This window comes from Rhinolophus hipposideros (genome assembly GCF_964194185.1).
Source record: "Rhinolophus hipposideros genome assembly, chromosome: X".
Taxonomy (NCBI): Eukaryota; Metazoa; Chordata; class Mammalia; order Chiroptera; family Rhinolophidae; genus Rhinolophus; species Rhinolophus hipposideros.
The window spans coordinates 115,868,762-115,883,521 of NC_138046.1; the positions used below are offsets into that span (position 1 = coordinate 115,868,762).

Here is a 14,760-nt window from a genome sequence, read left to right on the forward strand (position 1 = left end):
CCCTTGTGGCCAGCTGAATAACACTCATTCAATGCTTTCCTCACAGCTTTCCTCAGTTTCTCTGTTTTATCTCTTCTGTTTGAGCAGCCTCTTTCTTGTTTGGACCTACACATACCTTTTCATCTTCTGCCCCTTTCCTGCAACTCTTGCCCAGTTATCTTAGAAAATCTCTTTGCTTTCTCTCTCCTTCTTGTTCTTACCCTCTTCCTCTTTTCCACCGCTCCCTTGTTTTTGTTCCTCTTGTGAGTGAGAAAATGATGCTAATTCTGCTGCTAAGCAGGAGAGGAGAGCGATTTAGGCCCTCGTGTGAGCAACCAGAAGGAAAACAGTAGAACCTGAAATGATTCTATATGGCATAGGCGATCAGCAGTAACTTCAGAACCTAGCAAGTGCTTGTGGGGGTGGAAAATACTTTTCCTCCCTCCCTTGGAAGTTCTTCTGGCTGGTCTAATCAAATTAACATGAGACAGATTAACATGATAAGATCACCAAATTTATTACATATGTGCATATGTGGGTTCACTAAGAATATGGGACCCCAGGATACATTGGCAGTTGGGGCTTATAAGTCATTCTCAACTAAGGAGAGGGAGGCAGCTCTGGGACTTCAAAGGGAAAGCAGGCAATTCACAGGTGGATGAGAAGGAGCAAATATTTGGTAAACAAATTCTTGCTGGGCCACCCAGAAATAATGGGACACAGAGGGGAGTTTAACAAACAGACTCTCTTGGTTCCTCCCTGTCTGCCACACTCAGTTCTTATGTGCTGAGGTGAATATGCTAAGGTTCCCTTCTGAAGCAGGTTTTGCTACCTGAATTCTTCTAGGCAGGTGAGGGGGAGGTCAAAGAAACAAACAAACAAACAATAACAGAAAACACCTCTTTTTGAGATGGTTGGGCTTTCATTGTTTTCAGCATGAAATATCTGTATGCCAGGGTGGGTGGCACATTCTGGGGACACTCAGTTCTGGACCCCTACATGCTCATGAGTCCATATTCAAGATACAAAAGGCTCTGGCCACCTCTGTTTTTCTCCCCCAGCCTTTCAGCCCGGGGGAAATAGAAATTTGTATTTATTTATTTAATTGTTTTCCTATTGTCTTTTATTTCCAGTAGTGCAACAATATGGCTTTCTATTTTCACTGCAAATGTTCAATATTTCAGCTAAGTTGAGGGTTAAGTGAGTTTTTGTGGAAACCTCACCATCAGGTGTAACATTAATTCTATGGTAAATGCCTTCCCAGTTCCTAGCAGCAGATTTTAAAACGTATCTTTGGACAAACAGGATTTTAACTTGGAGGGTGAATGTATGAACCTACTGGGAGCATTTGTAGTGCTACTTACGATGCTCAGAAGAAATACAGGCAGTGGATCTGATCATGATGGCAGTGACTCTGGTGATGAGATGACAGTGATGATGAAGGTGGTGATGGTGATGGTGATGACGGTGGCCATGTTTTATTGGGCACTTGCCATGTGCCAGGCACTATGCTAAGTATTTTTCATAGATTATTTCCTACAATTGTTGCAACTCCCCTAGGACATTTTTAAATTCCCTATTTGTGGCACACAGAGAAACTGAGGCTTAGAACTAACTTGCCCAAGATCACATAGCTAGCAAAGGTAGGCAGAGCTACAATTTCAATCTAGGCCTGTTTGAGTTCGAAGCTTGTACTTCTGACCACTCTCAGGGGGGGGCTCAGTGACCAGGGTGAGGCTGGTGCTGTTTCCATGCCAGTGGTTGGTGAAGGGCTCAGATACATTAGGAGAAAGGGAAAATCTGAACTCCAGTCCTTTGTACTTTACAAATCTACACCCCTTCCTTCCAGTGACCCCTTAGAGGGTCTATTTCTGGCACACGAGTCTCTGGAAAATGTCCTGCTAATGACACGGGATTATAAACAGCCCTTTTCCCAGAACAAAAATTTAACCTTTGTATCTCAATCTAATTAGAAGTATTTTCTCTTCCAGAGGCAGGTTCTCCCACTTTGTTCCATATTTAAGAGGTTTCATGCCAGGAAAATCTCTAAAAACCATAGCTTTTTGAGATAGACCCTGGCCTGGGACCTTAAACACACCCGCACAGAATGGCTGTTCCAGCAGCAGCACCTGAGGGTGTCTGGGTTTCTGCATGTCCAGCTGAATGCTGTGGGGCCTTGGCTGAATTTGGGACAGACACTCACTGACTGTTACAGCCCACCGTCCAGGTGATTGTCCCCTGCCACCAGCAGCAGTTCTTCATGATTTTCTCCTGTGATTCTGAGGTGTGCCTCTCACCTTCTACCAAGGTTCACCAAGACCTGAGGAGGGCATTTCTTTCCTCTTAGTTTCAGAGGCAACCCTCTCTGGGAAACAGCATTTCTTCCTTACTTTAGAGAGGTCTTTGCAATAACTATTGTCTCTTCCCTTTGCTGTCTAGGGACTGGCATTCTTCTTTAGAGACTTACTCCTTTACCTCTGCAAGAAATATGGGCCTTAAAGGAGCCCTGTTAGAAGCAGATAACCCTGGGAGAATATCAATTGGTTAATAATTTGGGAAGTGAGCTGAGAGAGAAGGCAATGAGCCTGTGGAGAAAATAGTGCCAGGGTGGAAGAATAGGAAATTCATGCCTGGCCCACAGTAGGTGCTCAGATAACTTTTGAAAGAATAAATGAATGGGTGTGAACCTAGTTCCCTATTCCAGCCCCGCACACAGGCCTGCAACGCCCCAGGGCTGCCTTAGGTCCTTTGTGGGCAGGCTGGAGGTTACCCAGTGTGAAATGTGATCAGAAATGCAAAGACAGCTGACACTCTCCACCTGGGCAAGAAAGGAGGCAGGGAAACCTTCTGGTGCCTTCCCCAACCAGTCTCCCAAACCCCTCTTGTGCTCTGGTGGAACCCAGCGAAAGCCACCAACAGAAAACCAGGCCTGGTGAGCTGTTGGCTCTAGTTGTGAAGTTCTCCCTGTGTTCTTTGGATTTTTCCAGCTTTAATGTCTCTCTTTTCAACCAGATTTCCACAAATCTATTTACTTGGCAAGGCCCACCCAGCCCTAACCTGAGACACTGCAGGGACCACATAGTAGGTACGTTTGGCATATAGTGGGTTCTTTGCCAGTGCTCTGATGTCTTCTGATCACAGACACTGCTCTGCTATGGGAAGTTGAGTCCCAAGAGAGACAAACCACCTCTAACTGAAGCTGGAGGGCGAGGTCTTCTTACCTTCTTACCTTCCTTTCAGCCTTTACTCCCCCTGATATTATTTAAAGATGAACCCGAACTGCCAGAAGAACCCACCTCGTTTCTCCAACCTTTCCACGTTCACCGTTCCTGGTCCCTCCCTCCACGCTGCTCACTTCATCCCCCTGTGGCCTGGAATTGGGAGGACAAGGAGTGGAGTTTTCTCAGTGGTCATGGGAATGGCCCAGCAAGACCCCCCACAGCTTTTCCCTTCCTCCATTTCTCCCTGAATGCCCATACTTCCCCATCCTTCATGGCCCACAGCAATTCCTCCAAGGCCAGGTTTGACTCCTTCTCAGCAGATACTACTCACTCCTGGGAGGCCTGAGTTGACTTGCCACCCCACCATGAGAATGAAGCAGTACCCTGTGTCACAGAAAGAGAAACTGAATCCCCAGGATAGAAAATGACTTCCCCACTGTCATGAAAAGCTCATGCGTGTGTGTCTTGAGTTTCATCTCTTCTATTTCAATTATTTGTCTATTAGGTATCACAAACTCAGGTTTATTTCATCTTTTTTAATCAAGCTCCTCCCCCAGCAAACTCTATTGACATTTTGATGGTTGAATCAGACCATCCCGCACACTGGTGTTCAGTGTGGTTACAATAGAGATGTAATAAGGGATCCCTTAGACTCAAGGCTCTGGGAGTCCTCACTCAACCTCTGAACCTCAGTTTCCTGGTCTGCAAAATGGGAGAGGTAAACTAGGCCAGTGACCCCAAGACTTTTTCAAGCAGGGGTCTCTGGAACTCTCACTGGGCCTTGAGAGCGTCATCTTTCCAGCTGAGTTGCAACTTTTTCATTATTGCACACCTATCAGAAAAAGATTTTGAACACCCCCCTCAACACACACATATTATTAAATTATGTCTTCCTGTATTTATTACATATGCTATAAAATAGGGAAAATAGGCATAAAAAGGATGAGACGATAACATGAACGTAACTAGGTCTTATGGCATCCCCGGGATGACCTCACCTTGCTCTCTGGGAAGACCTTGGCATACCCTGGTGTTGATGGCCAGTTTACGATTTTCAGGCCCACCGCTTTCTCTGCCTGACTCGCCCACCTCTTCTTTTTTTCACCAATATCCCATCAAAGCTAAGATTTGCACTCTGTCTTCTCTGGCAGACTTCCCCACAGCACTGTCCATCTTCAGGAAGGTGATGCTCAGTCGTAAACCACGTGGCCATTATTTTAATAAATGAAGTAAGACATGAAGTAAGACATGAGGGAACGTATTTCCAAAGCTAACCTGGGTGGTCATATTACTTTGGAGGTCTGTGGCCACGTAGATCTCTGGATGTAAAAGGCAATCAGCCCTAAGGTGGGTGCCTATTTTGTGTTTTCTTCATATTTGAAACAATTTGCGAAGACCTTTATGTGGTAATTATGTTCACAGCTTCAGTAGAAAGTCCCTGTGCTGATGTTTAAAGCTCAGAAAATTTAATCGCTGGGGCAAGTAATTAATCATTATTACACCCTATGGGGAAAGCAAAACCATTTTTTACCCAGTTCGAATTACCTCTTAGATATTTAGTGCATATCAGGTCCTGAATGGTGAAACCATATCCATGTTGTATTAAAGGGTGGAAATTATGCTTTGCTTATTTGGTTGGTGATTTTTATACAGAATTCAGTCAGTCAACGAAGGTGAAGCTGAAATACTGGATTGAAAGCAGAACATAGACTCAGAATAGTGTGTCAATGGAAGAGAGCGGGATTCTTAGCAGAGGTTTCTGGGAAGTTAGCCTTGCAAGAGGGAGACATCTCATCTTGTCCCGGTTGGGGGGTGGAGGTGACATGGGGAGACATTGGGAGACTGGGTGAGGGATTTTGGGGTTGATGGCTTTCCTCTTTTCTGTGAAGCAAGAAGCAAGGTCAGCCACAAATAAGAAAGTTGGCTGACCAGCTGCCTTGTTCTCTGGCCGTTGGATGAAGGATTCCCAACTTGACTACACATTACAATCACCCAGGGAACTTTGCAAAACCCCAATGACCCGGCTGTACCCCTGACCAATTAAATCCCAGTCTTGGTGGGGGGGACCCAGGCATCAGTACTTTTGAAAGTTCTCAAGCAATCCTAAGGTGCAACCAAGTTTGAGAACCAGGCTAAGCCAGCACTTGTCAGACTGTGATGTGCACACAAATCACTGGGAGCTTGTTGACATGCAGATTCTGATTCAAGAGGTGTGGGTGGGACCTGAGAATCCATATTTTTAGCCAGCTCCCTGGAGATGTGCCGGCTGCTGATTCAGGGACCCCACTTGGAGCCACAAGGACACAGACAGTCCAGTTTTGACCTGAAATAGTTGATAACTGCCTACAGGCTCCCCAAAAAGCAAAGCTCTTGAGTTGGGAAACTCAAATCTTCAGAGAATTACCAGGACATATTTTTTAAAAATGAATGTTTTAGAGCAGGGGTGTCCAAACTTTTTTCAACATTTTTCACCAAGGGCCATATGCGGTAAAATACACAAAAAGCCGGGCCACTCACTCGAGGTGAAGTACGTATTGCCTCACCTGGTTTATTTAAGTAAACTAAATATATTTTTGGAATTTGCTGCGGGCCAATAAAAAATGGATCGGCCCACGGGCTGCAGTTTGGACACCCCTGTTTTAGAGGAAGGAATTTATCTTGATAGAAAAATCTGAATGAGGCTTATTTCAGTGGAACAGGAAAGCAGGGCACATCTGTAGGCTGTTGGGGCTGCACGGGGCATCCCCAGGCACAGGGCCAGAAGCAACAGCCCCTGGCTTGAGATACTATGAAGTAACTTCAGCCCACACTACCCCAGTACCCAGCCCTAAAACATTTGCTAGGAGTGCTTGGCACTGTGGACCACGGGCCTTGTGGTCTTCTTGATAGTTTTTTCTGTGGTTAAAATACTTTCAATTCACAAAATAAAATCAAGCCTCTGTCCAGAAGGTCATTTGGGCCTCTGAGAGAGGCTCCCAGCGTGCCCCAGGGTTTTTGTCCAAATTCTTGGCTCAGAAACTAGGTTTTGTCTGAGGTGGTCTCAGAGACCGTGCCCTGGCTCGGTGTGGTGTTCACAGTCACATTCTGAACTTCCTTCAGTTTCAGTTGCTGCAAGCCCGTGAGGGGGGCCCCATAGGATCATTTAGTATGTGGCTGAGGGCATTAGGGGTGAGGGTGTTAGGTTATTTGTGAGAGAGAGAGAGAGAGGGAGAGGGAGAGGAGAGGAGAGGCGAGGCGAGGCGAGGCGAGGAGAGGGAGACTTACTTAGACTGTCAAATACCCACAATGAGGAGATAGATGGACTCTAGGACCTGAAGAATAGTTTAAATTATCTGAGTGTTCATATATATTCTACTTTCTAAATTAACACATAAATTTATCCTCATTATAAAACTGTCAGTCTGTATAGAGGCCCCTCAGGCGAAATGAGTACTTTGTGTAATGCTCTGGAAGCCGGAGGCCTGGCCTGGGAGGCAGGCACGGCTGGCAGTGGTGCCCAGCGGGGCACAGAAGTGCAGAGGGTCACTGACTGGAGTTAGGCCCCAGGTCTGCTTCTTCAAGAATGTAACTCCTTATAAGGAAAACAGCACACATGCCAATTTGGTTTGGTTTTCTTTTTCTGGGTGTGTCAGAGAAACACGGGAACCCAGGAGAAATTCATTCACACATCACCCCCGTTAGACTTTTCACTGTCCACAAAGTGATTTTGCATCTGCTGTCTCCTTGCAGGCTCCCACTGGCTGGTGAAGCTGGGTGGCTGCCTTGTTACCCTCCATGGTGCCTATGGGGCCTGACCCTCTGTTCTTTCCACAGTGAGAGTGTGGTGTGACCTGTGTAATAACTGACCTTGGGCAAGTTTTAGTCAGCCTTTCTAGGCCACAGTCTCCTCATCTATAAAAGGGTCAGGAAGAAGACAGAGATGTAAGCTTTAACACCGCTTCAGCTTTGACCTGCCATGATTCTATAAATGCTGGACCTGCAATAAGAGGCTGGGCGTGAGAACACCAGACTCAGAAAGGTCTAGATACTCATTCATGTGTTCCTTCATTCATTCTGAAAGTATTTACTGAGCACCTGCTATTCACAGGTCTGGATGTAAAGATGAGCTGATGAGACAGGTCTTCTGTCCTAAAGAAACAAATAAATAGGCAATCCCAGTATGAGGGGATGGTGAGGATGAAACAAGGGTAAATTGGGGTCGGGGGGAGATCTCAGAGGAGGAGACCCCGAAGTCTAACAGGTGAGCAGGAATTGATTGGGTGAGGGCAGAGGCCCAAGAGGTCTCCAGATGAGGGGTAGATCCTAGGAGAACCAGCCCCAGGACGTGTAGATCTTCATGATCATGGTGTTAACATTAGGGGTTCAGATACCAAGTCTGTGACCCCACAGGTCTCTGAGCCCAACTACTGCCTCAGGCAGTCCGACCCTATTTCTTCATCTGCTCTGGGCCCTGAGGCTTTTTCTCAGAATCTCCATCTAGAAGGCAAGTGGCCTACACTGGGCTGGACCCCAACCCCCCAGTCCCCAGCCTCCAACTCCAGCAACTGCCCAAGGGCCAAGAGAGAGAGGGTGTCCTGTGACCAGCAGATCCAGATTGCCCACTTCCCATTGGCCAGACTGTCTTATTTACCCATGTACCACAACCCCAGTGATAATCGATCTGGGGAATGTATCGGTGACTTCATTTAAATTCATTTGCAAACAATGTTTTAAAAACTCAAACTAGTGTTCCTGTCACCTGAAGAAATCAATGCTCCCTCTGCTTGAGCAGTAGTTGGTGGCTCCTGTGACACTCCTTGATTTGAAGCTATTCTGAGCCGCACCCCTCACCCCACCTCACCCCACACTAATTAGCATGGAGGAGACAGGCCTCGTCTTTCTCTCCAGGCCTTATCTGACTTCATGGCTCATCCTGGGGGACAAAGACTTGCCCTTTGAGCCCTCATCTCATGAGCTGGTTGTTATTCTCAGGGCATCACTGGGGCTTCAAGCATTGGCTCCTGCAGCAGCGGCGCCCACTCTGCCCACACTAGGCACACTCAGGCCCCCAGCTGCTGTCCCTGAGTGGGGTGCCTGCTGGCAAGGTGAACAGCAGGGGGAGGAGGAGCAGGGAGAAAGAGGGAAAGAGCCTCTCTGGGAGGCCGGAGGGTGCATGACAAAGGTAGGCTCCTATTTCCTTTGCTGATTCCACCCCAGCTCTCTGACTGGTTCCTGATGGGGAGCTGGGGCTCAGTCCTCGAGCTGCGGAGAAAAGGCAGTCTCATCAGCCTGGCAACTCCCCAGGGAACAGGCTGGAGTGCTCGTGAGGCCTGCCTTGGCTGAGTCATCAGGCAGGTCCAAAGCGATCAAGTGGGAGGAGGTAGAGGTGAGATTTTGGCCCTTTGCCACTGAGATGCTGCACACGGCTCACCTCCACTGCATCACAGCCTGTCCTGCATCCCATCTAGCCCTGGCCCATTCCAGGGAATTGAGGCCCCAGTAGGGGATCTGATGGCCTCCTTGAAACTCCTGGGTGCTGATGTGTCCTCCCATCCATGTGACGTCTGTCTCAGGAAGGCAGGATTGGGTGGGTGGGTAACTGGAGGTAGGCTGAGAAGATGGAGGCCTCCTAGCTGTCCAGTAACAGAACCATAGCCACTTTGGGCTACACTCCCCAAGGATAGGAGCTCTGGTGACCCTTCAGCTCTTTCCCTGGTAAGAGGAACAGAGGAGGTCCCTGTGGAGAAAAGAGAATGAGCAAACAGTTCAGTGATTTTTCTTGGAAGGACCTGGCCACCACTGTGAAGACATGTTATGCTCAATTGCTCTCTTGCAGGCAGCTCTACAGGCACCTGCACTTGGTGTTGAAGGGGAGGCTGTAGGTGCCACTCTTGCCAAGAAACGAAATGATTGGAGGGGTGTGGCCCTCACAGCTCCCACAGGGGTGACCGTGAACTCTAATCCCAACCTCAATGATTCCTGTGGAGTCAGTTTTCTCATCAATAAAATGAGTATAATTCTTAGACCCCTCCGGTAGGGTTGTTTTGAGGATTAAATGAGGTAATGCACAGAAAGTTCTCAGCATTCTCAGCAGAGGGCCTGGCACATAGCAAATGCTCAACGAGTTGTAGCTCTGGCTATCTGTGGGAGGTGCAGGGGCCTGTGGGAGGCACCCCACCCTGGAGAGGTCCTCTCCTCACACTCTAAGCAAGAAGGTTCTGGGCGAGTAACAGACCTAAAACCAGGGCTAGGCAGGAAGAGGAGTGAGGTTTTGCAGGAATTGATGAGAGCTGGCACCTGAGCAGGTGTGTGTCAGGAGCAGGGGGAGGAGGCATTGAGAGGTCTGCTGTCTCTCCCTTGGGGAAGGGTGGTGGTCAAGGAGGCAGAGAGGGGGGAGGCCGCCATGTCTGGAAGGGCAGACAGGTGCAGTCCATTATGAGAAAGCAGTCTCGCTACTGGATAATGCTAAACCCACAGGAAGCACAGAACATGGCTTCGCCCAGTGACTTGCCATGCAGGCCATCAGAAGCCACCTCAGATGGGTGACCATGGGTGCCTTCTCTGACCGTTGCTGTCTTTGTCCTCACCAGCCCCAACCCAGCTTCCTTGCATCCTTTTCTCCTCCATGAGAGTTGTGGCCACTCAGAGGGATAGGGAAGACCTTTTTGGAGGAGGCCTTAGGTTCTCAGGGCCTTCACAGGGCTGCCAGTAAGTGGCCAGCAAAACTTTGTCCTGCTGATGTTGCTGCCTCTCCTGGCATAATTTTTATGCCTTCTCATGCTAGCAAATCTCTGTCCAGTCAAAGACCTGTGCCCCACTAGACTGTAATCTCCATGAAAGCAGGAACATTTCTGTCTGATTCATGACAGCATCTCCAGCTGCCAGCAAAGTGCTGGCATGCAGTAGGCATTCAGCAAATTATTTGGTTGGATATGTGAATAGTGTTTTGGAGGGATGGTGTTTTCTGGGCTGAATCAGAGAGCATGCCTCTCAGGGAAAACCAGGCCCTGCAGCTGAAGCAAGCACCCTCAGCTTCCTAGGGACAGCCTGCCTGTCTCCTCTGCATTATTGGCCAGCATACTGGGTTACTTTGTGGTTTCCAGAGCGTACCCTGCCCTAGAGAGCCAGGCTCTGGGGCCCTTCCATCAGAGGCACTGTGGTGTGTGCTCCGCCAAATGTGTCACCCACCACTCTCTCCAAAACGTGATACTTTGTGCGGCATCCTTCCCCTTCCCCTCCCCTCCTCCTGCTTCAGAGAAACTCCTTGTTTTATGCATTTGACACGTTTGGATTGTCTGGAAATATCACACTTGTTCATTTGGTAAACCACCTTCCTGTAGGGAGGCCTTGTTTATTTCTAATCCCACGGTGTGCTGGACTATTTCTCTTACTTGTTTTGGAGGTTGTGTTGGTAATTGGGGGGTGAGAAGAGGAGGACGAGATGACCACAGGACTAAAGTGTAGACAGCTCTGACAGGTGAGGTCAAGAATTGGAGTTGCCCAAGTCTTGCCCAGAGAGAGCAGGGATTATTGAATTATTGAGCCCAACCAGACTCCAGGGCTGCACAGATCCCGGAGTTAGACATGGTGCCTGCCTTCTCCATGGTAACCAGGCTAAATATGGACGCATTTCCATGGAGAGCCATATCACAGCTGCAGCCGTGCTTCCTCCAGGAAGCACCCGTGCTCAGTTCCTTTGGCCTCTCCAGAGGTGGCCAGAGGTGCCAAGGACAATAAGAGAGTGTATCTCACCTTTGAGGATGCTTGTTTCCAACAAGTGTTCCTTTTCCCTAGCCCTAGAATCATCGTCAGCCCCTCCTCTTGACAGCTAGAAGTTAGGAGAGGTCATGGGTCAGACAGATGAGTTAATTGGGGAAAGTGACAGTGGACCCGACGAGTATTCATGTAAGTTATTGCATCTTCACTTTGCTCCGCAGAGTAGATTTTCATGTTAGTGGGAGGAAAGGGGATGTCACTGGTGGGAGGTAGACCATAAGACCACTGGAATGACCCCCTTGAAATGCACTGCTGTTCCTCTTATCAAGCTTTTTTTGGGAAGAACAATTGCTATAGAGTTTTTAAAGTGCTTTCCGTAATTGGGATGGACCCCTTCCATTTTCATAGAATATTCTAATGTGACAGTTTTTTTTTATTAAAGGAAAAGTAAGTCTTTGCTGCCTATTTGAATTTGAACAAGTCAAATCTCCACGTATCTCAACTGTGTGGTATAGCAATGTAGAATGAGACTTTGTGTCTGTTGAAGGCTAAACATAAAAGCTGAGTATTAGGCTTAATAATATTGTTTAACCTACCTGGCTATTTAGTCATTACCTCATCTGTGTTTATAGCAAAATCATCTGTTAGATTGAGGCTCTCTAGGCACAGCTGATCACATGGGTGTGTTCATATATATTGGGAAATATCTCTAACATGTATGTATACATAGAGAGATGGGTGTGCTTTTTGGTTAACTAAGATATGGAAACTTTTAAAAGATATAGAGAGATCTTTTAAGGCAGGGGTGTCCAAACTTTTTTCAACGGTTTTCACCAAGGGCCATATGCAGTAAAATACACAAACAGCTGGGCCACTCACTCAAGGTGAAGTATGTATTGCCTCACCTGGTTTATTTAAGTAAACTAAATATATTTTTGGAATTTGCTGCGGGCCAATTAACAATGGATTTCGGGCCGCAGTTGGCCCGAGGGCCGCAGTTTGGACACCCCTGTCTTAAGGCAATTATAAGTAGTTTCTGAAGGAAGATTCATGCTGTGTGTTCTGTGTTGCAGGTGGAGTGGCATCAGAGGCGAGTGATGGACAATCTGCAGTCACAGAACCTCTCCATGGACATGGCTGACTCCTCTCCTGCCTTGACCAATAACAGACTGGAGAACGGCATGGCCCAGCTGATCACCACCGAGGCCTGGAACATCAACTCCACAGACCTGGTAAAGAAGGCCCTGGTGACGGTGCCGGCTCCATCCATTCTGAACCCCCCAGCCGAGTCCCAGAGTGGCATGGCTCTAAAGGTGGCGGCCACCGTGCTGCAGCCCCTGTGCCTTGGGGAGACCCCAGTGGTGATGCCCATTCACATGCAGGTGGAGGGAAGTTCCACGCCCGAGCTCAACCCTAACGGCAATGCCACCTATGTTATGACCACACAGGGCCCCATGCAGCTGCCCGTGGTGCTGGAGCAGCATGTCTTTCAGCACCTCAACTCCCCTCTGGTCCTGCCGCAGGAGACCCCATGCTCTTCCAGTGCCATCCACAACAACCTCTTCCAGGCAGCTGAGGACCCCGAAGCCCAGCCCCAGCTCCTGGACTTGCGCATCCCCAGCCAGCCTCAGGAGCCCACGTTGCCATTTGAAGCTGTGCTCCAGAATTTGTTTCCCTCACAGGGTTCTCTGGGCCCCCCACCATGTCAGCCTCCTCCTGGATATGCCCCGGTGCCCCCCCAGCCCTTTAATCCCCCCTTGTCTCCCCTGGTCCCACCAGCCACCCTTTTGGTGCCCTACCCTGTGATCGTCCCCTTGCCTGTGCCCATCCCTATTCCCATCCCCATCCCAGTGCCTCAGAGTTCTGAGTCCAAGTTCAGCCCCAATTTCTCCAAGCCGCCATCTTCCTTTGGCCTGCACCCCTTTAAAGGCACCCAGACTTCTGTGGAGAAGGAGGAATTGAAGCCCTTCAACATCCTCCAGCCCAAGGAGTACTTTCAGCTGGGCCGCCACACAGTCATCAAGATGGGGAGTGAGAACGAGGCCCTGGATCTCTCCATGAAGTCAGTGCCCTGGTTCAAGGCTGGCAAAGTCACTCCCCAGATCTGCCAGGAGGATGCAGCCCTAGATCTGTCGCTGGCAGCCCACCGGAAATCGGAGCCTCCTCCTGCCACTCTGTATAACAGCAGCAGGTCAGTGGACAGCCCATGTCACATGATGGAGAAACGGCCCAGAGGCATGGAAATGCCCTTTGTCCCTGCCACGACCTATGAGGCTGCGGCCATGATGGATAGCCGCATGCGCAACAATGACACTGCCCAGCTGCTCAGCCAGCCCAGCCAGCCCAGCAACGAGGTCAAGGCTGAGAATAACATTGAGATGGTGAGCGAGTCCCAGGCGTCTAAGGTGATTGTCTCAGTGGAAGATGCCGTGCCTACCATCTTCTGTGGCAAGATCAAAGGTCTCTCGGGTGTGTCCACCAAAAACTTCTCCTTCAAAAGAGAAGACTCCGTGTTTCAGGGCTATGACATCAATGGTCAAGGAGAAGAGTCCATGGGAAACACAGAGGCCCTTAGGAAATCTGTCAAAAACCGGAGCATAAAGTTCAAGAAAGTGAACTCCCAGGAAATACACATGCTCCCGATCAAAAAACAACGGCTGGCCACCTTTTTTTCAAGAAAGTGAATAACGGCTTTGAAAAGTTTTTATGATTATAATATGAGGAAAGGTGCATTGGTTTTATAAAAAGGCATTTTAAAACAAATTATCTTTGTTAATTATTTTGGGGAGTAGTTGGGAAGCAGGAAGAAGAATGGGTTCTAGAGGCCTGTAAGCTAGTATCATTTTCTTTTTTAATTTTTGACTTTTCACAAATGAGTAAATAAGAGCAACCTATTTTTCAAGCAGATTGCACATTTTTTGCAGCTTTAATGGAATATTGGGTGAATCAGAGGGGTAAAAAAGCTATTTTCATTGCCACAAAGTGCTTTGATGATGTAATACCTAATAAAGGGTAGGATGAATATTTCACAATAAATGTTTGTTTGCACTAATTGGTTGCAGCATTCTATCATTTTTAAATTTTGCATTCCTTAACTGGCATGGTTTGGCCCAAACTGTTGCTTGCAAAGCCCTACAAGTTCTGGCAAAAAAGAATTCCATTGGCCTCAGCCCCCACAAAAGGACAATTAGGAATATGTATGACCTTGAGCAAGTCACTCGCCCTTCTAGGCCTCGGTTTCTTCATTTGTAAAAATGGTGGCAAAGGCGTTGGAAGTGGGGAGGTGTTTTAAGTCCCTGTTCACAGAGACCCTGGTGTGTAGAATTCTGTGTCTAAACTTTTCTGTAGACAAAAAAAAAAAAAAATGCCTCTGAAAGGTAGATTTACCTGCTTCCTCCACACCCAACTCCCTGAATTTAGCTGGAAAGGACCTTTTTCAAGGGCAATAAGAGCATTGTTCTGAATGACTGAAAGTCTTGCAAGTCAAAAGTATTACCGAAGGCCACTCAGAATGAGAGGAAAGTTTGTTGTCATGGAGGAGGAGATGTCTCTTAAATGTTCCCTGGCCCTGGGTAGATATTGGGGAGTGGGGTTTGGAAGGCAAGAGAAAATCATTTCTTGTGAGTTTACCCCAATGATTCTCACCAAGGGGTGATCATGACCCCCCAGGGAATATCCGGCAATACCTGGAGACACTTTTGATTGTCACAGCTGGGGCAGAGGGTGCTACTGGCATCGAGTGGGTAGAGACCCGGGATGTTGCTAAACATCCCACAATGCACACGTTAGCATCCACCACAGAGAGTGACCCCGACCCAAATGTCACTAATGCCGAGGCTGAGAACCCCTGGTTTAGCCATTTCTT

The 14,760-nt window shown here is 48.1% G+C and overlaps 1 protein-coding gene across 6 annotated transcripts in view; it reads left to right on the forward strand.

Moving 5' to 3' along the window:
* The window catches only part of RAI2 (retinoic acid induced 2), a 61,468-nt gene extending 47,229 nt beyond the window's left edge, over positions 1–14,239 (forward strand). For 2 of the 6 annotated variants that reach the window (XM_081042809.1, XM_081042808.1), the window contains exons 2-3: positions 11,969–12,127; positions 12,419–14,239. In XM_081042809.1, the coding sequence (XP_080898935.1) occupies positions 11,993–12,127; positions 12,419–13,579 (1,296 nt within the window). In that variant the 5' untranslated portion in view covers positions 11,969–11,992 and the 3' untranslated portion in view covers positions 13,580–14,239. Of the gene's footprint in view, positions 1–11,968 lie in introns of all 6 variants that reach the window. The other 4 variants (XM_081042807.1, XM_081042806.1, XM_081042805.1 and 1 more) reach the window with 2 other exon arrangements.
* Positions 14,240–14,760: the final 521 nt, after the last annotated feature.